This window comes from Anomaloglossus baeobatrachus, chromosome 2 (assembly GCF_048569485.1).
Source record: "Anomaloglossus baeobatrachus isolate aAnoBae1 chromosome 2, aAnoBae1.hap1, whole genome shotgun sequence".
NCBI classification, from domain to species: domain Eukaryota; kingdom Metazoa; phylum Chordata; class Amphibia; order Anura; family Aromobatidae; genus Anomaloglossus; species Anomaloglossus baeobatrachus.
Window position 1 is genome coordinate 408,724,961 of NC_134354.1, and position 25,486 is coordinate 408,750,446.

General features: G+C 46.0%; 1 protein-coding gene across 3 annotated transcripts in view; it reads left to right on the forward strand.

The window, feature by feature from the left end:
• The window catches only part of CSMD2 (CUB and Sushi multiple domains 2), a 1,639,331-nt gene that overhangs the window by 1,229,434 nt on the left and 384,411 nt on the right, over window positions 1-25,486 (forward strand). For all 3 annotated transcript variants that reach the window (XM_075336114.1, XM_075336115.1, XM_075336117.1), the window contains 3 exons: window positions 9,224-9,412; window positions 9,742-9,858; window positions 22,015-22,230. In XM_075336114.1, coding sequence (XP_075192229.1) covers window positions 9,224-9,412; window positions 9,742-9,858; window positions 22,015-22,230 — 522 coding nt within the window. The remainder of the gene's footprint in view (window positions 1-9,223; window positions 9,413-9,741; window positions 9,859-22,014; window positions 22,231-25,486) is intronic.

The following is a 25,486-nucleotide window of genomic DNA, read 5'->3' on the forward strand; positions in this document are numbered from 1 at the left end:
GACTTTGCTATAGTCCCACTAGTGCCAAGACATTTGCAGAGCGCATCTGCCTGCGTTGCACACTCCAACTAATTATAACGAAGCCATTATACTAGCACACACTCAGTGTACCTAGTGGCATCCTATACGTGGCTATTGGACTTTGCTATAGTCCCACTAGTGCCAAGACATTTGCAGAGCGCATCTGCCTGCGTTGCACACTACAACAAATTATAACGAAGCCATTATACTAGCAAACACTCAGTGTACCTAGTGGCATCCTATACGTGGCTATTGGACTTTGCTATAGTCCCACTAGTGCCAAGACATTTGCAGAGCGCATCTGCCTGCGTTGCACACTCCAACTAATTATAACGAAGCCATTATACTAGCAAACACTCAGTGTACCTAGTGGCATCCTATACGTGGCTATTGGACTTTGCTATAGTCCCACTAGTCCCAAGACATTTGCAGAGCGCATCTGCCTGCGTTGCACACTCCAACTAATTATAACGAAGCCATTATACTAGCAAACACTCAGTGTACCTAGTGGCATCCTATACGTGGCTATTGGACTTTGCTATAGTCCCACTAGTGCCAAGACATTTGCAGAGCGCATCTGCCTGCGTTGCACACTCCAACTAATTATAACGAAGCCATTATAATAGCACACACTCAGTGTACCTAGTGGCATCCTATACGTGGCTATTGGACTTTGCTATAGTCCCTCTAGTGCCAAGACATTTGCAGAGCGCATCTGCCTGCGTTGCACACTCCAACTAATTATAACGAAGCCATTATACTAGCAAACACTCAGTGTACCTAGTGGCATCCTATACGTGGCTATTGGACTTTGCTATAGTCCCACTAGTGCAAAGACATTAGCAGAGCACATCTGCCTGCATTGCACACTCCAAGTTTTTTAAACTCAGCCATTATACTAGCAAACACACAGTGTACCTAGTGGCATCCTATACGTGGCTATTGGACTTTGCTATAGTCCCACTAGTGCCAAGACATTTGCAGAGCGCATCTGCCTGCGTTGCACACTCCAACTAATTATAACGAAGCCATTATACTAGCAAACACTCAGTGTACCTAGTGGCATCCTATACGTGGCTATTGGACTTTGCTATAGTCCCACTAGTGCAAAGACATTAGCAGAGCACATCTGCCTGCATTGCACACTCCAAGTTTTTTAAACTCAGCCATTATACTAGCAAACACACAGTGTACCTAGTGGCATCCTATACGTGGCTATTGGACTTTGCTATAGTCCCACTAGTGCCAAGACATTTGCAGAGCGCATCTGCCTGCGTTGCACACTCCAACTAATTATATTGAAGCCATTATACTAGCAAACACTCAGTGTACCTAGTGGCATCCTATACGTGGCTATTGGACTTTGCTATAGTCCCACTAGTGCCAAGACATTTGCAGAGCACATCTGCCTGCGTTGCACACTCCAACTAATTATAACGAAGCCATTATACTAGCAAACACTCAGTGTACCTAGTGGCATCCTATACGTGGCTATTGGACTTTGCTATAGTCCCACTAGTGCCAAGACATTTGCAGCACGTCTGCCTGCGTTGCACACTCCAACGAATTATAACTAAGTTACATTGTCAGGGATATTTATTCTTTATTATTCTGCTGTTAATAAAGCTAGACCACCACTGCAATCTTCACCACCTCTCAATTTTTACTACCACATTTTCAGTCCACAATCTTGTCGCAATCAACATGAGTGGCAAAATGACAGATGCTGGTGGAAAGGGGAAGAGGCGTGGTGGAAAAGGCAAAAAATGTTTTGTCAGTGGGGAAGGTGGCAAAGCTCCATTATCATCTGCTGAAGATAGACCATCTACTAGCAAAAGTAAGATGTCTACTACTTATTGTGGACAATCCGATGTGCTCCCTTTTTTACGGACACGAACAAGAGGAACAAAGGTAGATGATGGGCAAAAAAGGAAAATGCTTGAATGGATCTCAAGTGGTCCAACAAGTGCCCTCTCAGCCACTTCAAGTACCGCATCCAAAAAACACCATTCCTCTGAGTTGTCATCCCAATCACACTTGATTTCTCCCAGCTCTGAAGTCTCCATCAGCCCTGCACAGTATGGTGGAACTGAGATGGCTGAGTCTGCAGAGCTGTTCAGTCACACTATAGCCTGGGAATCAGAGGTCTGCTCCCAAGCTACAGTGAGTACAGAACAGGAAATGGTCTGCAGTGATGCCCAGAACCTTTGTGACTCAGATTCAGGCCGTGAGGACCAAGTTTCTGAGCATAATGTTGACCCTTTGTCACAAACTGTAACACCTGTGGTTATAGACAATGAGGAACATACTGATGAAGATGAGACGCAGATACCCGATTGGGATGACAACTTAAATATTCGGTCAGGGCAAGAAGAGGCTCGGTCTGAGGGGGAGGGGAGTGCAAACACAACAATTGATGATGACGTTCTAGATCCCACCTACTGTCAACCCCCAGTCAGGCACTCGAGGAGGTCAACAGAGGCGGTGGAGGAGGATGCAACCGACGACGAAGTTACCTTGCGCCTTCCTGGACAGAGTCGGAGCACTGGTAGCACGTCTACAACTGCATCCTCAGCCACCACTCTGCCTATGAGCATTATTCGGGGTGGATCAACAGGTCGCATGGCCTCTAAGCCTTGCCTAGCCTGGGCCTTTTTTCACATCGAAAAAGATCGCCCAACTCATGTGATATGTAACATTTGTCATGATTCTGTTAGTAGAGGTCAAAACCTCAGCAGTTTGACAACTTCTTCCATGAATCGTCACATGAATAAATATCATAAGTCCCGGTGGGAAGCTCACCGTGCTGCAATGCCGGCTAGCGGAGCGAACCATCCACCGCCCGCCCCTTCCAGTGCATCCGCGCGCTCTTCATCTTCTAGGACTGTGGGGACAGCTGTCACACCTGTTTTTCCACGCAAAACTTCCATCACTGTAACCGCAACAGGCAGTTTGCTTGTAAGGTCGTCAGTTGGTTTGGAAGGGGAAACAAGTGAGTGTGTACAGCTCTCTCAGACATCGATAGCACCAACGTTGGATGAAGGCAACATCATGTCTCCGCCTGCACTTTCCTCACAAACCTGCATTTTTCCAGGGACACCCTACTCAACACCGTCTACACACAGCAGCCAGATCTCTGTCCCTCAGATGTGGTCAAATAAAAGGCCACTTCCTCCGACCCATGACAAAGCTAAGAGGTTGACTCTATCCCTCTGTAAGCTGTTGGCTACCGAAATGCTGCCTTTCCGCCTAGTGGACACACAGGATTTTAGAGACCTTATGTCTGTCGCTGTGCCCCAGTACCAGATGCCTAGTCGCCACTACTTCTCTAAGAAAGGTGTGCCCGCGCTACACCAGCATGTCGCACACAACATCACCGCTTCCTTGAGAAACTCTGTGTGTGAACGGGTGCATTTCACCACCGATACTTGGACCAGTAAGCATGGACAGGGACGTTACATGTCGCTGACTGGGCACTGGGTAACTATGGTGATAGATGGTGAAGGGTCTGCTGCACAAGTCTTGCCGTCCCCACGACTTGTGTGTCAATCCTCTGTCTGTCCAAGTTCCGCCACAGCTTCTGCATCCTCCACCTCATCTGGGTCCTCCACCTCCGCCCCAAGCCTGCCTGGTCAGGCCACCAGCGTTCTCACTGCGCAGAAGGAATCACGCACGCCTCATTACTATGCTGGCAGCCGAGCGCAACGGCATCAGGCGGTCTTTAGCTTGACATGTCTTGGTAATAAGAGTCACACAGCTGAGGAGTTGTGGTCAGCTCTGCGGTCCGAGTTTAATAAATGGTTGTCTCCACTCAACCTGCAGCCTGGTAAGGCCGTGTGCGACAATGCTGCAAACCTGGGTGCGGCCCTTCGCCTGGGCAAGGTGACACACGTACCTTGTATGGCTCACGTGTTGAACCTTGTCGTGCAGCAATTTTTAACACACTATCCCGGCCTAGATGGCCTTCTGAACAGGGCACGAAAACTGTCTGCTCACTTCCGGCGTTCAAGCGCCGCAGCTGAGCGACTTGCATCGCTCCAGAAGTCTTTCGGCCTGCCGGTTCATCGCCTGAAATGCGATGTGGCGACACGCTGGAATTCAACTCTACACATGTTACAGCGACTGTGGCAGCACCGCAGAGCCCTGGTGCAATACGTCATGACGTATAGCCTGGGCCAACGAGATGCAGAGGTGGGGCAGATCACCCTGATGGAGTGGTCTCAGATCAAGGACCTATGCACCCTTCTGCACAGTTTCGACATGGCGACGAATATGTTTAGCTCTGACAATGCCATTATCAGCATGACGATTCCAGTCATTTACATGCTGGAGCACACGCTAAACACTATTCGGAGTCAGGGGGTGGGACAACATGAAGGGGAGGAACTACAGGAGGATTCATATGTGCAAGGGACAACAACATCACCAAGATCCAGACGTTCATCATCACCAACGCAGCAGGCATGGGACCATGGGGAACAGGGATCGACAAGGGCGCATAGTAGCAGGCGAAATGTTGAGCAAGGTGCAGGAGAACATGAAGAAATGGAGGACGAACTGTCCATGGACATGGAAGACTCAGCGGATGAGGGAGACCTTGGTCAAATTTCAGTTGAAAGAGGTTGGGGGGAGATGTCAGAGGAAGAAAGAACGGTTAGCACCTCTATGCCACAAACACAGCGTGGACTTGGTCCGCATGGCTGCGCAAGACACATGAGTGCCTTCTTGTTGCACTACCTCCAACATGACAGTCGTATTGTCAAAATTAGAAGTGATGATGACTACTGGATTGCCACACTATTAGATCCCCGGTACAAGTCCAAATTTTGTGACATAATTCCAGCCATAGAAAGGGACGCACGTATGCAGGAGTATCAGCAGAAGCTGTTACTCGATCTTAGCTCGGCTTTTCCACCAAACAACCGTGCAGGTGCAGGGAGGGAATCTCCCAGTTGTAACTTGACAAACATGGGACGGTCTCGTCATCTTCACCAGTCTACCCGTACCAGTAGGACCGTATCTGGTGCCGGTAACAGCAATTTTATGGAATCTTTTCATAATTTTTTTAGACCCTCTTTTGCAAGGCCACCAGAGACAACAAGTCTGACACATACTCAACGGCTGGAGAGGATGATACAGGAGTATCTCCAAATGAACATCGATGCCATGACTGTGCAACTGGAGCCTTGCTCCTTTTGGGCTTCAAACATAGAAAAATGGCCAGAGCTCTCCAGTTACGCCTTGGAGATTTTGTCGTGTCCAGCTGCCAGCGTTGTCTCTGAACGTGTATTCAGTGCTGCTGGGTGTGTGCTGACAGATAAGCGCACGCGTCTGTCCAGTGACAATGTGGACAGACTGACGTTCATCAAAATGAACAAGTCATGGATCCAGAAGGAATTTACTACCCCTGTGTCATCCTGGGGAGAGTAAATGCTTGTGGATTTGGAATGTGCTTGATGCAAATCAAAACATCCTGTTTGCAACTAGGGCCCAAGTGCTGCCACTGATGGGGTGGGTGTCTGTGTGGCCCAATTTTTGGAAAAAAGGGAGACTCCGCTTGGAGTAACCCTTGCTTGCTGTGTTTTTAAAAGAAGCCAAGATGAACAGAGCTGGGATCAGGAAAGACTTTGCTACCTACCCCGGTGTCATCCTGGGGACGGATAAGAATGGCGTATTTTTGAATGTGCTTGATGCAAATCTAGCTGTGAAGTGTACAACTGGGGCACAACTGCTGCCACTGAAGGGGTGGGTGTATGTGGGCCCAATTTTTGGAAAAAAGGGAGACTCCGCTTGGAGTAACCCTTGCTTGCTGTGTTTTTAAAAGAAGCCAAGATGAACAGAGCTGGGATCAGGAAAGACTTTGCTACCTACCCCGGTGTCATCCTGGGGACGGATAAGAATGGCGTATTTTTGAATGTGCTTGATGCTAATCAAAACATCCTGTTTGCAACTAGGGCCCAAGTGCTGCCACTGATGGGGTGGGTGTCTGTGTGGCCCAATTTTTGGAAAAAAGGGAGACTCCGCTTGGAGTAACCCTTGCTTGCTGTGTTTTTAAAAGAAGCCAAGATGAACAGAGCTGGGATCAGGAAAGACTTTGCTACCTACCCCGGTGTCATCCTGGGGACGGATAAGAATGGCGTATTTTTGAATGTGCTTGATGCAAATCTAGCTGTGAAGTGTACAACTGGGGCACAACTGCTGCCACTGAAGGGGTGGGTGTGTGTGGGCCCAATTTTTGGAAAAAAGGGAGACTCCGCTTGGAGTAACCCTTGCTTGCTGTGTTTTTAAAAGAAGCCAAGATGAACAGAGCTGGGATCAGGAAAGACTTTGCTACCTACCCCGGTGTCATCCTGGGGACGGATAAGAATGGCGTATTTTTGAATGTGCTTGATGCAAATCAAAACATCCTGTTTGCAACTAGGGCCCAAGTGCTGCCACTGATGGGGTGGGTGTCTGTGTGGCCCAATTTTTGGAAAAAAAGGGAGACTCCGCTTGGAGTAACCCTTGCTTGCTGTGTTTTTAAAAGAAGCCAAGATGAACAGAGCTGGGATCAGGAAAGACTTTGCTACCTACCCCGGTGTCATCCTGGGGACGGATAAGAATGGCGTATTTTTGAATGTGCTTGATGCAAATCAAAACATCCTGTTTGCAACTAGGGCCCAAGTGCTGCCACTGATGGGGTGGGTGTCTGTGTGGCCCAATTTTTGGAAAAAAAGGGAGACTCCGCTTGGAGTAACCCTTGCTTACATTGTTTTTAAAAGAAGCCAAGATGAACAAGTCATGGATCAGCAAAGACTTTATCTACGTACCCCGGTGTCATCCTGGGGACGGATAAGAATGGCGTATTTTTGAATGTGCTTGATGCAAATCAAAACATCCTGTTTGCAACTAGGGCCCAAGTGCTGCCACTGATGGGGTGGGTGTCTGTGTGGCCCAATTTTTGGAAAAAAGGGAGACTCCGCTTGGAGTAACCCTTGCTTGCTGTGTTTTTAAAAGAAGCCAAGATGAACAGAGCTGGGATCAGGAAAGACTTTGCTACCTACCCCGGTGTCATCCTGGGGACGGATAAGAATGGCGTATTTTTGAATGTGCTTGATGCAAATCTAGCTGTGAAGTGTACAACTGGGGCACAACTGCTGCCACTGAAGGGGTGGGTGTGTGTGGGCCCAATTTTTGGAAAAAAGGGAGACTCCGCTTGGAGTAACCCTTGCTTGCTGTGTTTTTAAAAGAAGCCAAGATGAACAGAGCTGGGATCAGGAAAGACTTTGCTACCTACCCCGGTGTCATCCTGGGGACGGATAAGAATGGCGTATTTTTGAATGTGCTTGATGCAAATCAAAACATCCTGTTTGCAACTAGGGCCCAAGTGCTGCCACTGATGGGGTGGGTGTCTGTGTGGCCCAATTTTTGGAAAAAAAGGGAGACTCCGCTTGGAGTAACCCTTGCTTACATTGTTTTTAAAAGAAGCCAAGATGAACAAGTCATGGATCAGCAAAGACTTTATCTACGTACCCCGGTGTCATCCTGGGGACGGATAAGAATGGCGTATTTTTGAATGTGCTTGATGCAAATCAAAACATCCTGTTTGCAACTAGGGCCCAAGTGCTGCCACTGATGGGGTGGGTGTCTGTGTGGCCCAATTTTTGGAAAAAAGGGAGACTCCGCTTGGAGTAACCCTTGCTTGCTGTGTTTTTAAAAGAAGCCAAGATGAACAGAGCTGGGATCAGGAAAGACTTTGCTACCTACCCCGGTGTCATCCTGGGGACGGATAAGAATGGCGTATTTTTGAATGTGCTTGATGCAAATGTAGCTGTGAAGTGTACAACTGGGGCACAAGTGCTGCCACTGAAGGGGTGGGTGTGTGTGTGGCACAAGTTTTGGAAAAAAGGGAGACTCCGCTTGGAGTCACCTTGCGGTGTTTTACATGATTTTAGAAGGGCGTGCCATGCCTATATCTGTGTGTCCTCCTCTTTTTCCTTGTCCAGCTGTTTTGTTTTCGCATGAGTATATGTCCTTGTCACTTTCCAATGTGTTTGAGTTGTTTGTCACCTTTAGGACACCTTTGAGGGTGTTTTCTAGGTGTTTTTCTGTGTTTGTGATTGCCTGCCATTGTTTCCTATGCAGTTCGAGTTCGGTTCGTCGAACGTTCGACGAACCGAACTCGAACGGGAGGTCCGTTCGGCGAACCAACCTCGAGCCGAACCGCGACCGGTTCGCTCATCTCTACTTACGACGTGACCCCGTCGACACATCGTAAGATTTATTGTAGCGTGTAAAGCGCCCTTTAGATATGAATATTGGTGCTTCTTCTTGGTTCTTCCAGCTTGCACCAGTGAACTGGCAATCGGAATAATGGTTGTGTTTATATTTTTGTTCAGTCTATCTATCGATCTACCTATCTATCTATCTAATGTGTGCTGTATGTGTTTTTCATGGACACATAGACTTCTATTGACCCATGTCATCCGTGCTGACTGCAAAAAACAGACATGTCTCCATGTGGATCACAGGGACACACATGTTGTACAGAGTGAAAATCAACACTTATTTTGATGAGTATGCTTGTGAACGTGTCTCCATTAAGTGTGAAAATGGATACTACACATACTGGAAACACGAACATGTGAAGGAAAACCTAGATCAACTCTCCCTGAACTACTTCCACAGGAAAATATGCAGAGCATCGCATCACTGGGGCTTACAGTATATAAGACACAATGACACAATACGGCTGGCCAATCACAATAATGCCAGTAGCTAACATGGCTATGGCGTTACTGTGTACGGCAGGCAATCCTCGCATGTTGATTTGCTGTCTAACAGCTGCAAAACAGGCGGGGTGAGGACTCGGGCATGATGCTCGAGCACCTGCGATCCTCGATCAAGTAACAAATTTACCTGGAGCACCCTGATGCTCGATTAAGTATCGCACAGTAGCGAGCATGCTCCCTCATCACTAATTTTTTCATTAAACTCTTAAAAACAAGGCAGAGCAACGGAAAGTGATACATTTGTTTAGGATGGGAAAGATTGTCTTATATCCAGTCACAATTGTTCTATTTATGACATTATATACATACTGTGTGATAAACCTTTACCTATAGTTTGTATCTGCATTGATTATTTATATATACCACCATGTTTGTATGATGACGGTGATGATGTTGCAAACCTCATTGATTTTTGTTTTGTGTACTTTCAGCTGTGAAATTGCAGTCAGATCACTGCCTTGATCCAGGAATTCCAGTCAATGGTCAGCGTCATGGGAATGACTTTTACGTTGGGGCTCTTGTAACTTTTAGCTGTGATTCAGGTTATACCCTCAGTGATGACCAAGCACTGGAATGTGAGCCCAATTTCCAATGGAGCAGACCACTGCCCAGCTGTGAAGGTATGACTTAACATATCAGTATTTATTAAGCCATATAATTGTGTATGGATGCATACGCCATAGTCTGGAGCTTGTCAATCAACAATTTTACTTTTGGATTTTGTGACAAAAATTGGATTTCTCCTATTCCTAGGAAACGTATTATACATAATGGTATAATAAAATAGCAAAATTAAAAAAATAATGCAAGAGCCCTAATAGGCCATGCATTATTGATATGTAATATTAATTCCACTATTGTTCTTTATTACATATATTTCATCTTGATGCATTTAATACACTGAAACCTATAAATATGTCACTAACTTGAAGTGATATTCTCTTTGCAGCTCTTTGTGGGGGTTATATCCACGGATCAAGTGGAACAATCTTATCTCCAGGTTTTCCTGATTTTTATCCTAATAATCTAAATTGTACTTGGTCTATAGAAACTTCACATGGAAAAGGTAAATAGCTTAAATTTCACATCCCTGTTTTGAAAAATAATTCACATATGGTATATTTTCTCCTCTCTGTTTCATAGCTTATACCAATAAACATTTAGGTGTAATTCATCAGTTTTCGCCAAAGGTATGGAATAAAACTGTTTGAAATGTGGCAATTGTTTTTCAACTCACAGTTGGGCAAAATTTTTGCAAATTTTGGCAAATTTATGTCAGTCACGTACAGCTCCACCAATTTTTTGTACAGTTTACAGACCTCAGCCAGAGAGGATATGATTAAACTCACCTACAAATTTTCATTTCTGCCACAAAAGACAACAGAAATGTCCTCTATTCCTTAATTTGATGTTTTTGGAATTATTTGAGCAGAAACTCTAAGTTTTTTAGGACTTTTAAGTTTTTGAGAAAGATTTTGGAAGTTTTCAAAGAGCTTCAAGATCTTTCCTTTTTTTTTGAGAGATTATTTTTTAAGGATTCTGAAGAGTCCTTTCCCTGAAGTATATTATGTAGGCTTTTTATTTCTCACAGCTTTGTTTTTAATCAATTTCATTAGGATCCATTTAAAAGATGTGACATGCACATAATTTTCCACCACACAGTTTTTTCAAAACCTCTTCAGGAAAAAAAGCACACATCAGGCCTGGAATCCACCTGATAAAGCGCCACAAAAGCATGCTATAAAAGCGCACGGTAATGTCAAAGAGATATTGCTGTGCACATGTTCTATCTTATGTCACTTCTTTACCGCTTCCTGGTTTTGAAACCCAAAATTGATTGTCATACTTATTTTTTAATTTGGAAGCCACTAACTTTATATTTAACAGCACAAAGTAAAAACTGCAATAATGATGGCAATGCTGTCTCAGGAACACTATCTCTTGCTTTTTCCTGAAGCAAATTCTATGAAAACTCGGCAGATGCACTAGTGTCTAAATGATGTCATGTGCACATACCTGAAGGGGTTTTCCTAAGGATTATGGAGAGGATCCAATACCCTTCAGAAACTGTGCATGAACATAGCTTAATACCCCAAAAAAACCCTTCTCATTCAAAGTTTTCTTCATTTTCATGACTCTGAAAATTGTAGATTCACATTGAAGGCATCAAAACTATGAATTAACACATGTGGAATGAAATACTTATAACAAAAAATTGTGAAACAACTGAAAATATGTCTTATATTCTAGGTTCTTCAAAGTAGCCACCTTTTGCTTTTATTACTGCTTTGCACACTCTTTGCATTCTCTTGATAAGCTTTAAGAGGTAGTCACGGGAATTGGTTTTCACTTCACATGTGTGTCCTATCAGGTTTAATAAGCGGGATTTCTTGCCTTATAAATGGGGTTGGGACCATCAGTTGTGTTGTGGAGACGTCTGGTGGATACACACCTGATAGTCCTACTGAATAGACTGTTAGAATTTGTATTATGGCAAGAAAAAAGCAGCTAAGTAAAGAAAAACAAGTCGTCATTGTTACTTCAAGAAATGAAGGTCAGTCAGTCGGAAAAATTGGGAAAACTTTGAAAGTGTCCCCAAGTGCAGTGGCAAAAACCATCAAACGCTACAAAGAAACTGGCTCACATGAGGACCGCCCCAGTAAAGGAAGACCAAGAGTCACCTCTGCTGCGGAGGATAAGTTTATCCGAGTCACCAGCCTCAGAAATCACAGGTTACCAGCAGCTCAGATTAGAGACCAGGTCAATGCCACACAGAGTTCTAACTGCAGACACATCTCTAGAACAACTGTTAAGAGGAGACTTTGTGCAGCAGGCCTTCATGATAAAATAGCTGCTAGGAAACCACTGCTAAGGACAGGCAACAAGCAGAAGAGACTTGTTTGGGCTAAAGAACACAAGGAATGGACATTAGACCAGTGGAAATCTATGCTTTGGTCTGATGAGTCCAAATTTGAGATCTTTGGATCCAACCACCGTGTCTTTGTGCGACGCAGAAAAGGTGAACTGATGGATAGAGATGAGCCCCCCCCCCAGTGTTCAAGTTCGGTTCGTCGAACGGCGGGTGAGTTTGTCGAACGTTCGATGAACGTTCAACGAACACCTTCGAACCCCATTGAAAACAATGGCAGGCAAACACAAACACATACAAACCCATTATACATATACACATGCAGTTAATAATAAACATTGCCATTATACTTACAGTTCCTGCCACACATCCTGCAGACTCTGTCTCCCGCCGCTTCTCCTTCCGATCATCGCTGTGTCCTCCTGGTAACCAGCACTGATGATAGGACCTTTCTGTGATGTCATAGCATGTGACCAGTCATGTGTATATTATGTTATTGGCTACAGACAGGTCACATGACTATGATGTCATGCTAGGTCCTGTCAGTACATGTTGCCAGTATGCGGTGCTCGCCCGAGCATCTACATACTCAGTATACTCGGCGAGTATCGGCGCTCTTTACAGAATCAGCCTGCATGCAGGGATTGGATGCCACAGCCGGTGAATAGCGGCACCAGGAATCATGTGATCGGAGATCACCGTTGATATAGTAACCCACCTGTCAGGTTACTATTGCAACGGTGGCAGCGGTGATGTCACCGCTTACCAACCCGCAGCCTCTGCTCACTCATTGAGTGATTAGACTGCATGGGGGAGGAGGAGCGTCTTCCTCCCCTGTGCTGTCTGATGTAGCAGAGCTGCATGGGTTGAAGGAGAAAGTAGACAGAAGACCGGGGTCGTGGAAGGGTGAGAGGGAGTAATAAACATGGAGTCTCTAAGTGTGTCTGTGTATTTATTTCTATTAAAGTATTTTTTCTCTGTGTGGTGGCTTTTTTTAACCCTTCATTGGAGATTCTTAATGGCTGGGTCAAATGTGCATGAGATTAATAATCTCTGGCTTAATACTAGCTAGTAAAACAAAGCTAGTATTAACCCCTTATTACCCAGCAAGCCACCCGGCATCAGGGCCGCTGTAAGAGTTGGATACAGCGCCAGAAGATGGCGCTTCTATGAAAGCGCCATTTTCTGGGGTGGCTGCGGACTGCAATTCGCAGCGGAGGGGCCCAGAAATCTGGTGTCAACCTGTGCTGCGGATTCCAATTCCCAGCTGCCTAGTTGTACCTGGCTGGACACAAAAATGGGGTGAAGCCCATGTCGGGTTTTTTTTTGTTTAATCATTTCATGAAATTCATAAAATAATTGAAAAAAGGGCTTCCCTATATTTTTAGTTCCCAGCTGGGTACAAATAGGCAGCTAGGGGTTGGGGGCAGCCGTACCTGCCTGCTGTACCTGGCTAGCATAAAAAAATATGGCAAAACAAAAAACTTAAAAAAAAAATGCTTCCCTGGATTTTCCATTGCCAGTGAAGGTAACACCAAGCAGCGGGGGTTAGCAGCCAGAAGCTGCTTGCATTACCCTTAGCTACCAATACAAAAAATGCAGCGGGAGCCCACTTATTTTTTTTTTAATTATTAAAAAAAATGGGCTTCCCTGTATTTTGATTGCCTGACATCACAGTACTGTAAAAATAAATCATTAAAAAAAAATGACGTAGCGCTCCGCGGTATTTTTCATTCTCAGCGCAGATAAATCAGACAGCTACGGGTTGCCACCCCCATCTGCCTGGCATTACCTTGGCTGGCAATCAAAATACAGGAAAGCCCATTAATTTTTTTTATTTAAAAAAATGGTTAAAAAAAAATATGCGTGGGCTCCCGCCGTATTTTGATCGCCAGTCAGGTAAAGCCATGCAGCTGGGGACTGGGATTCTCGGCAGCCCACAGCCACCCCTGGAAATTACTCATTGTTTCTTAGCGCCATTTCCAGGCACTTTATCCGGCTCGACCAGCGGCTGTGATGGCGGTGGCTTGCTGGGTAATAAAGGGGTTAATACCAGCTTTGTATTCTCAGATGGTACTAAGCCCAAAATTCATGGTGTCACGCCAAAATAGACATGGCCACCATGTATTTCTAGTAAGGATAAAAGTTAGTGACTCCATCTTTATTGAACTAAAGAACCCCCCACTTCGCTGTAGTCCTGGGTCGAGGGTCCCACGATGTCCAATCTGGATCCAATATCATCTGATCGCTTTGCTGAAAGGCAAAGCGATCAGATGATGTGTCAGGTGTTCAAGAACCTGAATCACATGACACATCAGCTGATTGTATAAATGGCTTTTATACAATCAGCTTATGCATCAGTAGAAAAAAAACCCTACACACTTCTGTGCAGACTCCCATCCGATCGCTGCAGGACCAGGCGGTAATCAGCTAATGCGGTCACCTGACAGCATCAGCTGATAGCTTAAGCCGGCCAGGCGGTAAAAAGCCGGCCTCACCGCTGGACTTATATGATCAGCTGATGCCATCATGTGACCACATCAGCTGATCACCGCCAGGTCCTACAGCCATCGGACGTGTCCCGGGAGTCTGCAGACAGGTGAATATAATGTTTTTTTTTCTACTGTTCACTTTTGATTTCGCAGCTGCATCCACCTCCTGTCTGGACATGGCGCCGGGCGGGAGGTGGAAGCACGGGTGGCGGTATCGGGAGGATCCACTCTTCTGTGTTTACCAACACAAGGAATCCTTTTCCTGTACACGTAACTGTACTACCTACCCCTTGCGTTTATAGCTGCATTTATAGTCATAGAAACGCTTAGGGTAATTTCACACACTGCGTTTTTTTGACGCTGCGTTTTTGTGCATTTTTTCCCATAAAAAACGCACAAAAACACAGCATCTTAAAAAATGCATCAAAAAATGCATTTTTTTGCGTTTTTTGGCTGCGTTTTGCTGTATTTTTGCTCACTGCGTTTGTATGCATTTTTAAAGATTGTTGAAAAAAAAAAGTCTGATGTCATTTCCTGTATCCAACTCTTCCAGCTGCCCTGATGCCGGGTGACTCGCTGGGTAATAATGGGGTTAGGGCTAGCTGTATATTATCAACTGGCCCTAAGCCCGAAATTCATGGTGTCACGCCAATATTAGATATGGCCACCATGAATTTCTAGTACAGATAAAAAAAACACAACACACAGAAAAATATTTTTATTAGAAATAAAACACAACACAATTAGTGACTCCATTTTTATTGAAATAGAGAACCCCCCCCTCCGCAATAATCCTGGGTCAAGGATGTGCCGTCCAATCCGGATCCAATATCATCTGATCGGTTTGCTGGAAGGCATACTGATCAGATGATGTGTCAGGTTCAAGGGCCTTAATCACATGACACATCAGCTGATTGTATAAACGGCTTTTATACAATCAGCTGGTCCATCAGTGAAAGAAAAGCCCAAAAAACTACACACTTCTGTGCAGACTCCCGTCCAATCGCTGCAGGACCCAGCGGTAATCAGCTGATGAAGTCTCCTGATGACATCAGCTGATAGTTTAGCCGGCCAGGCAGTAAAAAGCTGGCCTCACCACTGGACTTATACTGTCAGCTGATCCTGTCAGGTGACCGCATCAGCTGATGATCGCCAGTTCCTGCAGCCATCGGACGTGTCCAGGGAGTCTGCACACAGATGGAGCAGGGGTGGTGGTACCGGGAAGAGGAGCTGGGAGCGGACATGTCGGGAGTCTGCAGACAGGTGAATATATTTTTTTTTCTACTGTTCACTTTTGATTTCGCAGCTGCATCCACCTCCTGTCTGGACATGGCGCCGGGCGGGAGGTGGAAGCACGGGTGGTGGTATCGGGAGGATCCACTCTTCTGTGTTTACCAACACAAGGAATCCTTTTCCTGTACACGTAACTGTACTACCTACCCCTTGCGTTTATAGCTGCATTTATAGTCATAGAAACGCTTAGGGTAATTTCACACACTGCGTTTTTTTGACGCTGCGTTTTTGTGCATTTTTTCCCATAAAAAACGCACAAAAACACAGCATCTTAAAAAATGCATCAAAAAATGCATTTTTTTGCATTTTTTGGCTGCGTTTTGCTGTATTTTTGCTCACTGCGTTTGTATGCATTTTTAAAGATTGTTGAAAAAAAAAAAGTCTGATGTCATTTCCTTCTTCAATATGTTCTTCATTCTTCACTAGTGTATGCAGGAGAGAAGAAAGCTGCAGAATTGCAAGTCTCAGCATATGCTATCCAGGACTGTATGCAGGAGTTTTTTGCCCTCCAAAAAAATGATGTGGGCTTCGCCATATTTTTGTATGCTAGCCAGGTACAGCAGGCAGCTACGGGCTGCCCCCAACCCCCAGCTGCCTATTTGGCAGGGAACCAAAAATATAGGGAAGCCCTTTTTTTTTTATTTCAAGAAATTCATGAAATAATAAAAAAAAAATGACGTTGGCTTCCCCCAATTTTTGTGTCCAGCCAGGTACAACTAGGCAGCGGGGGATTGGAATCCGCAGCGCAGGGTGCCCAAGCTTTCTGGGCACCCCCTTTCATAGAAGCGCCATCTTCTGGTGCTGTATCCAACTCTTCCAGCTGCCCTGATGCCGGGTGACTCGCTGGGTAATAATGGGGTTAGGGCTAGCTGTATATTATCAACTGGCCCTAAGCCCGAAATTCATGGTGTCATGCCAATATTAGATATGGCCACCATGAATTTCTAGTACAGATAAAAAAAACACAACACACAGAAAAATATTTTTATTAGAAATAAAACACAACACAATTAGTGACTCCATTTTTATTGAAATAGAGAACCCCCCCTCCGCAATAATCCTGGGTCAAGGATGTGCCGTCCAATCCGGATCCAATATCATCTGATCGGTTTGCTGGAAGGCATACTGATCAGATGATGTGTCAGGTTCAAGGGCCTTAATCACATGACACATCAGCTGATTGTATAAACGGCTTTTATACAATCAGCTGATCCATCAGTGAAAGAAAAGCCCAAAAAACTACACACTTCTGTGCAGACTCCCGTCCAATCGCTGCAGGACCCAGCGGTAATCAGCTGATGAAGTCTCCTGATGACATCAGCTGATAGTTTAGCCGGCCAGGCAGTAAAAAGCTGGCCTCACCACTGGACTTGTACTGTCAGCTGATCCTGTCAGGTGACCGCATCAGCTGATGATCGCCAGGTCCTGCAGCCATCGGCCATGTCCAGGGAGTCTGCACACAGCTGGAGCAGGGGTGGTGGTACCGGGAAGAGGAGCTGGGAGCGGACATGTCGGGAGTCTGCAGACAGGTGAAAATGATATTTTTTTTTCAACTGTACACTTTTGATTTCGCAGCTGCTTCCACCTCCCTCCCGGACATGGCACAGGACGAGAGCAGAGCAATCCTCTTCCTGTACACGTGATTGTACTACCCACCCCTTACGTTTATAGCTGTGTTTATAGTCATAGAAATGCTTAGGGTTCAGTCACACATAGTGATGCACCAACGATCCGACCAGCGATCCGACCTGGCAGGGATTGTTGGTGCGTTGCTACATAGTCGCTGGTGAGCTGTCAATCAGGCAGATCACCATAGCGACCAGCGACCAGCCACCAGCGACCCGTGTAATGAAGCTGTGCTTGGTAACTAGTGTACACATCGGGTTACTAAGCAAAGTGCTTTGATTGGATACCCGATATGTACCCTGGTTACCAGCGTACGCCGCTCTCAGGCTGCCAGCGCTGGCTCTCTGCACACGTAGCCAGGGTACACATCGGGTTACTAAGCAAGGTGCTTTGCTTGGATACCCGATATGTACAATGGTTACCAGCTTACCGCAGGCTGCCAGCGCTGGCTCCCTGCACATGTAGCTGTAAAAAGCTACAGTTACGCTTTTGGTGATCGAACCATTATCAAACATAACTTCGAACTCTCGAACGTTAAGCAAATCGTTTGAGTTCGTCGAATGACTCGAACATTGCCAAACACAACTCGAATTTGAAATTGGCGAACTGTTCAATTTGAACAACGTTCATCTCTACTGATGGACTCTACATGCCTGGTTCCCACCGTGAAGCATGGAGGAGGAGGTGTGATGATGTGGGGGTGCTTTGCTTGTTACACTGTTGGGGATTTATTGAAAATTGAAGGCATACTGAACCAGCATGGCTACCACAGTATCTTGCAGTGGCATGCTACTCCATCCGGTTTGCATTTAGTTAGACCATCATTTATTTTTCGACAGGACAGTGACCCCAAACACACCTCCAGGTTGTGTTAGGGCTACTTGACTAAGAAGGAGAGTGATGGAGTGCTACGCCAGATGACCTGGCCTCCACAGTCACCAGACCTGAACCCAATCGAGATGGTTTGGGGTGAGCTGGACCATAGCGTGAAGGCAAAAGGGCCAACAAGTGCTAAGCATCTCTGGGAACTCTCTCAAGACTGTTGTAATACCATTTCCGGTGACTACCTCTTGATGCTCATCAAGAGAATGCCAAGAGTGTGCAAAAGCAGTAATCAAAGCAATAGGTGGCTACTTTGAAGAACTTAGAATATAAGACATATTTTCAGTTGTTTCAAACTTTTTTTTAAGTATTTCATTCCACATGTGTTAGTTCATAATTTTAATGCCTTCAGTGTGAATCTACAATTTTCAGAGTCATGAAAATAAAGAAAACTCTTTGAATGAGAAGGTGTGTCCAAACTTTTGGTCTGTACTGTATGTGTGTGTATATATATATATAGATAGATAGATAGATAGATGTGAGTGTGGCGCCCCTGAGGCTTCCGTCAACACAGAGTATTGCACCCAACATTGGGTGTAATGCTAAACCCGTTTCCTCAGGAGGTCAGACCCAGTTTCGCCACATTACACACTCATGTACCTCATATACTCACCAGGTTACCCTGTTCCCACTGGGGACTGGGCTAGGTTTGGGTAATAAAGGGGTCGCCGACAGATAGGTATTTGCAGGATGCCCTCAACAGGGGCCCCAGTCCCACTAGCCTAGAACCTGTGAGGGGGGAGGAGCAGCCAGCAGGGGGAGTCAGGAGCCAATACAACAGTTAGAGAGTTCTCCAGCAGGAAAACAGCAGAGCACATGTGCCTCATAGGTGCTCCAGTGGGAAGGAGGAGAAGTTCACAACAATTGCCGCGGGGAGAGTGATTTCTGCTCCCCACAGAACCGACGCCATGCAGGGCAGCAGGACCCTAGAGAAGATTATACTTCACGATGGTTTTCCAGAATCTGCCTGGACGGGGGAAAGTTTCAAGCTTCTCTGACCACACAGCGCCCGACATCACAGTGCCATATAGGATCCAGGGCCTCGCATCAAGCCTGACCTCACATCAGAACCGCGGCACCTGCAGATAGGGACAAGAGTACATCTCATGAAACCCAGGGTCCCCTCGTAGCTTCAAGCCAGGTGATCCACAGACAGGCATTACAAGGAGAAACCCACCAAACACGAAACTGGACTGATCTCTAAAGGGATTCGGGTTCAACGGAGCCCATCATAGCAAGTATTACCTGGGTGAGCGGCATCGTACAAAAGTGAGTAAACAACCTGGAACTGCAACTAAAGACTCTGACGCTTTATTACCGGTACTGCCGCTCACACATTGCTGAGCATCTGCAATGGGTAAGAGACCAGTGTGCCTCAATGCTGTTCACAAATGAAACTTAATTCATGCTGAGCAATAGAGATGGCTACCAACAATGTTGGAGATGTCAGAGAGAGTGCTATGCATCAGCCACTCTTTTCATCAGATAAGCCATTAGTGGTAGTAGTGTTACAGTATGGGCAAGTGTGTCTAGTCAATACAGAACTGCTCTACATTTTGTGAATGGTATGAGCCATGGTATTGTATGTATGGAAAAGCCCCTACTACTTGAATAACATAATTAATCCATTCATTGTGCATGAGCAACACAGGCCTAATATCATCTTCATGGATGACAATGTTCCAGCTCATCGATGTCGCTTAATTAGGGAATGGATGCTGGAGACTGAGATACCTCAAATGGAGTTGCGTACACTGTCTCAACCTGAAACCCATATAAAACCTATGAAATCAACTGAATTGCTGTGAAGAGGCTCGTGACTCTGTAACCCAGAATCTCATTGACCTGAGGGCCGGCCTATAATAAGAGTGGGATGCCATGCCTCAGCAGACAATAACTCGACTTGTGAACAGCATGAGGCATTGTTGTCAAACTGTAATTGATGCTCAAAGTCATACAACTCACCATTGCATGTTTCTACATAAATGCCTTAATTTCATGATAAAACATCACTGTCTTGTGAACTTTTTACATTTTACAGTAATTTCACCAGAAAGCCAAAAATCCCAAATTTTTTGTGAGTAGCCTTTTTCTCTCAAAAATTTTTTTCACAATTTTTCTAAATCTGTGTTAATGAGAAATGGTCAATGATCCCAAACACACAGTCAAGTAAACTCTCACTTGGTTTCAGAGATAATAAATAAAGTAGCTAGAATGGCACAGCCAATCACTAGACCTGAATCTAATAGAAAATATATGGAGGGAACTAAAGCTGAGTGGTCACAGAAGAAGCCCATGGGACTTTCAGGATTTGAAGAGTATTTGTGTGGAAAAAATGGCCCAAAATGACACCTGAGCAATCTATGCAACTAGTTTTTTTCCATTCAAAATGTATTTTGAAGCTTTCATTACCAACAACGGCTTTTTTACGAAGCATTAAATAATATTTCAGTAACAGTGCTCAATATTTTTTCCCTGTGTCATTTCTCATTGTTACTAGAAATGAGCGAATACTGTATTATTCACATTCGCTATACTCATAACGAGTACTTTGTAATATTTGTGTATTCATTATGAATAGCGAGTACAATTCAATGGGAAATGCGAGTAATTCTCTTACCCTGCTGGACCCAACAAAGAGGCCAAGGGGCTTGAGGAAAAGGGTGAAATGGATGGGAAAGTGATGAAACTGAATGAGGAGAGCCCGAAGAATATGCCTGCATGCATTTCTGATTCACATATGGTTTATGGGAATAAGGATGTCCCAATATTATGCCACTTATTCATTGTCTCTCTCTCTCCAAGCGCTTCATACTCACTGATCATTGACGCGGTGCGCCTGTCACACTGCTCCCGCTACCTCTTATTCTTCTTCCCTACCTGCTCATTAGGCTCATACATATTCACTGCACCCGCTCATTAGGCTCATACATATTCACTGTATCTCCCGACCACTGGTGTCTGTGATTGGTTGCAGTCAGACCCGCCCCCTGTCTGACTGCTACCAACCACAGATGCTTGTGGACGAGTTTATATCATACAGTAAAGGAAACAAATAAATAATTTTAAAAAAGCGTGCAGTTCTCAATTTTGATACTCAGCCAAGATAAAGCCCCACAGCTGGGAGCTGCTATTCTCAGGCTGGGGAGGCCTATGGTTATTAGTCTTTCTCCAGCCTAAAAATATCAGCCAGCAGCCATCCCCGTGGCCATTAGATGTGACAGTCCCGACACTTTACCCAGCTCTTCCTGATTGCCCTGGTGCAATGGCAATCGGGGTAATGAGGGAGTTAAAGGCAGCCTATAGCTGCCATTAAGTTCTAGATTAGTCATGGCAGGAGTCTATGAGAAACCCCCCATCATAAATCTGTAAGTGAAAGTAAATAAACACAAATACCCCAAAAATCCTTTATTTGAAATAAAAATAAAAGACAAAACAACACCCTCTTTCACCACTTTATTAACCCCCCATACACCTCTCCAGATCCAACTTAATCCACACAAGGTCCCACAACGCTTCCAGCACTGCTACATCTGACGATCATAGTGAGCACCATAAAACAAGACTTCCCACTATGAGGTTCAAGTCACAACTGAATGGAGCTGCGTGACATGCGAGCATGACTCTCAGAATGAAAGCTGGTGAAACCATGACATCACTGCCGTGATGCACGCTGCATTACCTGTTATTGTTATATGCCAATAAAAAAGGATTTGAAGATAAGAAGGTTAAACGGAATATAATTTATGAATTTAACCTAAATTTAACAGTTCCTTTTTACCAAGAGGAGTGATATTTCATCCAATGTTCCCGATAATGAGCAGATCGTCCCATTTCAATGAACAAACTAATCATTCATGAGAGATAAAAATGGCATTTATCATTTAATGCTGTCACATAATAGCCTGTCTATGACACTATCGCTAAATCAACCATAATTTGTAACTCCTGGGCAAAATCTTCCAGATTTTCTTATTTATGGAGATCTTTTCATAACAAAGGTCTGGAATAGAATTGCTGTAACCTGATCTATTCTGATATCTCTATTCTCATCCTTTAGGTGTATTCTTCACCTTCCACACCTTTCACCTGGAGAGCGGCCATGATTTTTTACTTATCACAGAAAATGGTAGTTTCAGTCAGCCACTAAAACGTCTCACCGGATCAAGACTACCGGCGCCTATTAGTGCTGGATTATATGGAAACTTTACAGCACAACTTCGCTTTCTCTCAGATTTCTCCATGTCCTATGAGGGATTTAATGTCACTTTTTCAGGTAAGGTCATTCTTCCTGTTAATGTGTTGCCATCATCAATAATGGTGCATGGTTTTGCCAGAGATGAGTAGAACATTTAGTTTTTTCTTAGCTCAGAAAGCATGACATTTGGGCTTCCAAACATGACAACTCATACTGTAAATTGACTGGTGTTGGCTATTTAAGAGAGGTGTCTTCTTTAACAACCTTAACAACCGCGGGCAGTAATATTACGTCCCAGCGGTCATAGTGTTACTGCCCGCAGTCTGCTGCCGGCAGCATGCCGCGATCGGCGCACATCTCAGCTGATTTTTGCAGCTGAGATGTGTGCCTGCTAGGCATGAGCAGAATCGTTATCTGCTCATGCCTTTTAACCCCTTAAATGGTGCTGTCAATATGTGACAGCGCCATTATAATGGCATCAGCGGTAAACATTTACTCACCGCCCTATACCGGAAGTCACGTAACATGATCATGCGACTTTCGGTGGTTGTCATCAGAGCCGGATTATAGGCGGGGCAGGCGGGGCTGGAGCCCAGGGGCCCCCACCAAAAGAGCTTCTAAGGGGGCCCCCACCATACTTGGCACTAGGCACCTGTCAGCATTTTTTTTTCACACCCTCTCCCCCTCCGTAAAGACAGTCTAATAAATCAGCTGTGTTTTCGGGGGGGGGGGGGCACCGCTATTTATTTGCATCTGCGTCTTTAAGACGCAAAAACAAACTGCGGGCACAGGACGCTGATTGACCTCGGAAGTACCAGCGGCCGCTTGAACTTCCGGGGTCAGAGGTGTGCTAATGCTCCCTGCTATGTGCTGCGGCCGTACCTAGAAGCAGGGGCACGGTGTGGTGGGCCGCGGTCTGCTGTCCCCGCTGCGCTCCTTACATGCCAGGCACACTAGCAGGAGCAGGAGGCAGCGAGCTGTGCCGGCTCTGCTGTGTGCCGGCTCTGCTGTGTGCCGGCTCTGCTGCGTGCCGGCTCTGCTGTGTGCCGGCATGTACACTGCAGAGGAGCGCAGCAGAGCCGATTACCGCAGCTTCCTGTTTCCGTTCCTATTCAAATGTATTTGCGTCTTTCAGACGTAAATACATGTGAACAGTGCGCCGGGACTGGGCCCCGCCCCCGACGTGCAGCAACGTGATGAGATCAGCACCTTGCTGACATCATCACAGTGCTGCCGGCGCCACACTGGGGACATGAGGAAGCGAGCGCTCCATGAAGGAGCTGAAGAGACAGGTGTAATTAATGGGGATGAGTGAGGAGGGGCAGAGGACACAACGGGGAACATTTGTGAAGGAACACAGCTCTGTGACAGGCAGAGGAGGAGTACTGTATTCCGAGGGAGGGGGGGAGGCAGGAGTGTGTAGGGATGGAGCAGTGTAATTTGTGTGTGCAGGGGGTGATGAGGGCTGTATTGTGTGTGGGGGGAGGGGTAATGGAGGGTGCATTGTATTGTGTGTGGAGGGAGGGGTAATGGAGGGTGCACTGTATTGTGTGTGGGGGGGAGGGGTAATGGAGGGTGTATTGTGTGTGGGGGGAGAGGTCATGAGGGGTGCATTGTATTGTGTGTGTGTGTGGGGAGAGAGGTAATGGGGGGTGCATTGTATTGTGTGTGGGGAGAGGGGTAATGGGGGGTGCATTGTATTGTGTGTGGGGAGAGGGGTAATGGGGGTGCATTGTATTGTGTGTGGGGAGAGGGGTAATGGGGGGTGCATTGTATTGTGTGTGGGGAGAGGGGTAATGGGGGGTGCATTGTATTGTGTGTGGGGAGAGGGGTAATGGGGGGTGCATTGTATTGTGTGTGGGGAGAGGGGTAATGGGGGGTGCATTGTATTGTGTGTGGGGAGAGGGGTAATGGGGGGTGCATTGTATTGTGTGTGGGGAGAGGGGTAATGGGGGGTGCATTGTATTGTGTGTGGGGAGAGGGGTAATGGGGGGTGCATTGTATTGTGTGTGGGGAGAGGGGTAATGGGGGGTGCATTGTATTGTGTGTGGGGGGAGGGGTAATGGGGGTGCATTGTATTGTGTGTGTGTGTGTAGGGGGAGGGGTAATGGGGGGTATATTGTGTGTGTGTGTGTGTGTAGGGGGAGGGGTAATGGGGGGTGTATTGTATTGTGTGTGGGGAGGGGTAATGGGGGGTGCATTGTATTGTGTGTAGGGGTAATGGGGGGTGCATTGTATTGTGTGTGTGTGTGTGTGTGTAGGGGTAATGGGGGGTGCATTGTATTATATGTGTGTGTGTGTGTGTGTGTAGGGGTAATGGGGGTTGTATTGTGTGTGTAGGGGTAATGGGGGGTGCATTGTATTGTGTGTGTGTGTGTGTGTGTGTGTGTGTGTGTAGGGGTAATGGGGGGTGCATTGTATTGTGTGTGGGGAGAGGGGTAATGGGGGGTGCATTGTATTGTGTGTGTGTGTGTAGTGGTAATGGGGGGTGTATTGTGTGTGTGTGTGTGTGTAGGGGTAATGGGGGGTGTATTGTGTGTGTGTGCGTGTGTGTGTAGGGGTAATGGGGGTTGTATTGTGTGTGTGTGTGTGCGTGTGTGTGTAGGGGTAATGGGGGGTGCATTGTAGTGTGTGCGTGTGTGTGTAGGGGTAATGGGGGGTGCATTGTATTGTGTGTGCGTGTGTGTGTAGGGGTAATGGGGGGTGCATTGTATTGTGTGTGCGTGTAGGGGTAATGGGGGGTGCATTGTATTGTGTGTGTGTGTGTGTGTGTAGGGGGTGATGGGGGGTGCATTGTAGTGTGTGTGTGTGTGTGTGTGTCAGAGATGTGTGTGTAAGAAGCAGTACTGTGTGTGTATATATGAATTAGAGCAGTCTGTGCGCCCCCCCCCCCGAACTATATGGGTTCCCCAGAGCGCTATGTCACCCATCGCAGTGATGAGTACACCACCAGAGCTGTTTGCCACTCCAGTAACGTCTATGCCCCCTGCCCCTCCTGTAATGTATATATCGTAGCCCCCAGCCCCTCCTGTGATGTATATACAGCAGTGCTGTCAGTGTGCAGTCATGTGTGTTAGTGACAGCCATCGTGAAACAGCCACATGTCCTGAAGGAGCTGGACGGAAACAAGCGGGAGAGGTGAGTGAGGCTGCTGGCGACTTTCCCATATTAATACCTGTAAGGGCTCATGCGCACGTAACTGCTGAATATTCTGCAGCGATTTGACAGCACATGTGCGCGTCAAATCGCTGCAGAATCACTGCATAATGGATGCAGTTTTTCTGTACAAAAAAAGCCGATTTCATGCGCTCTGGCTGCTGCCCCCACCATAGAC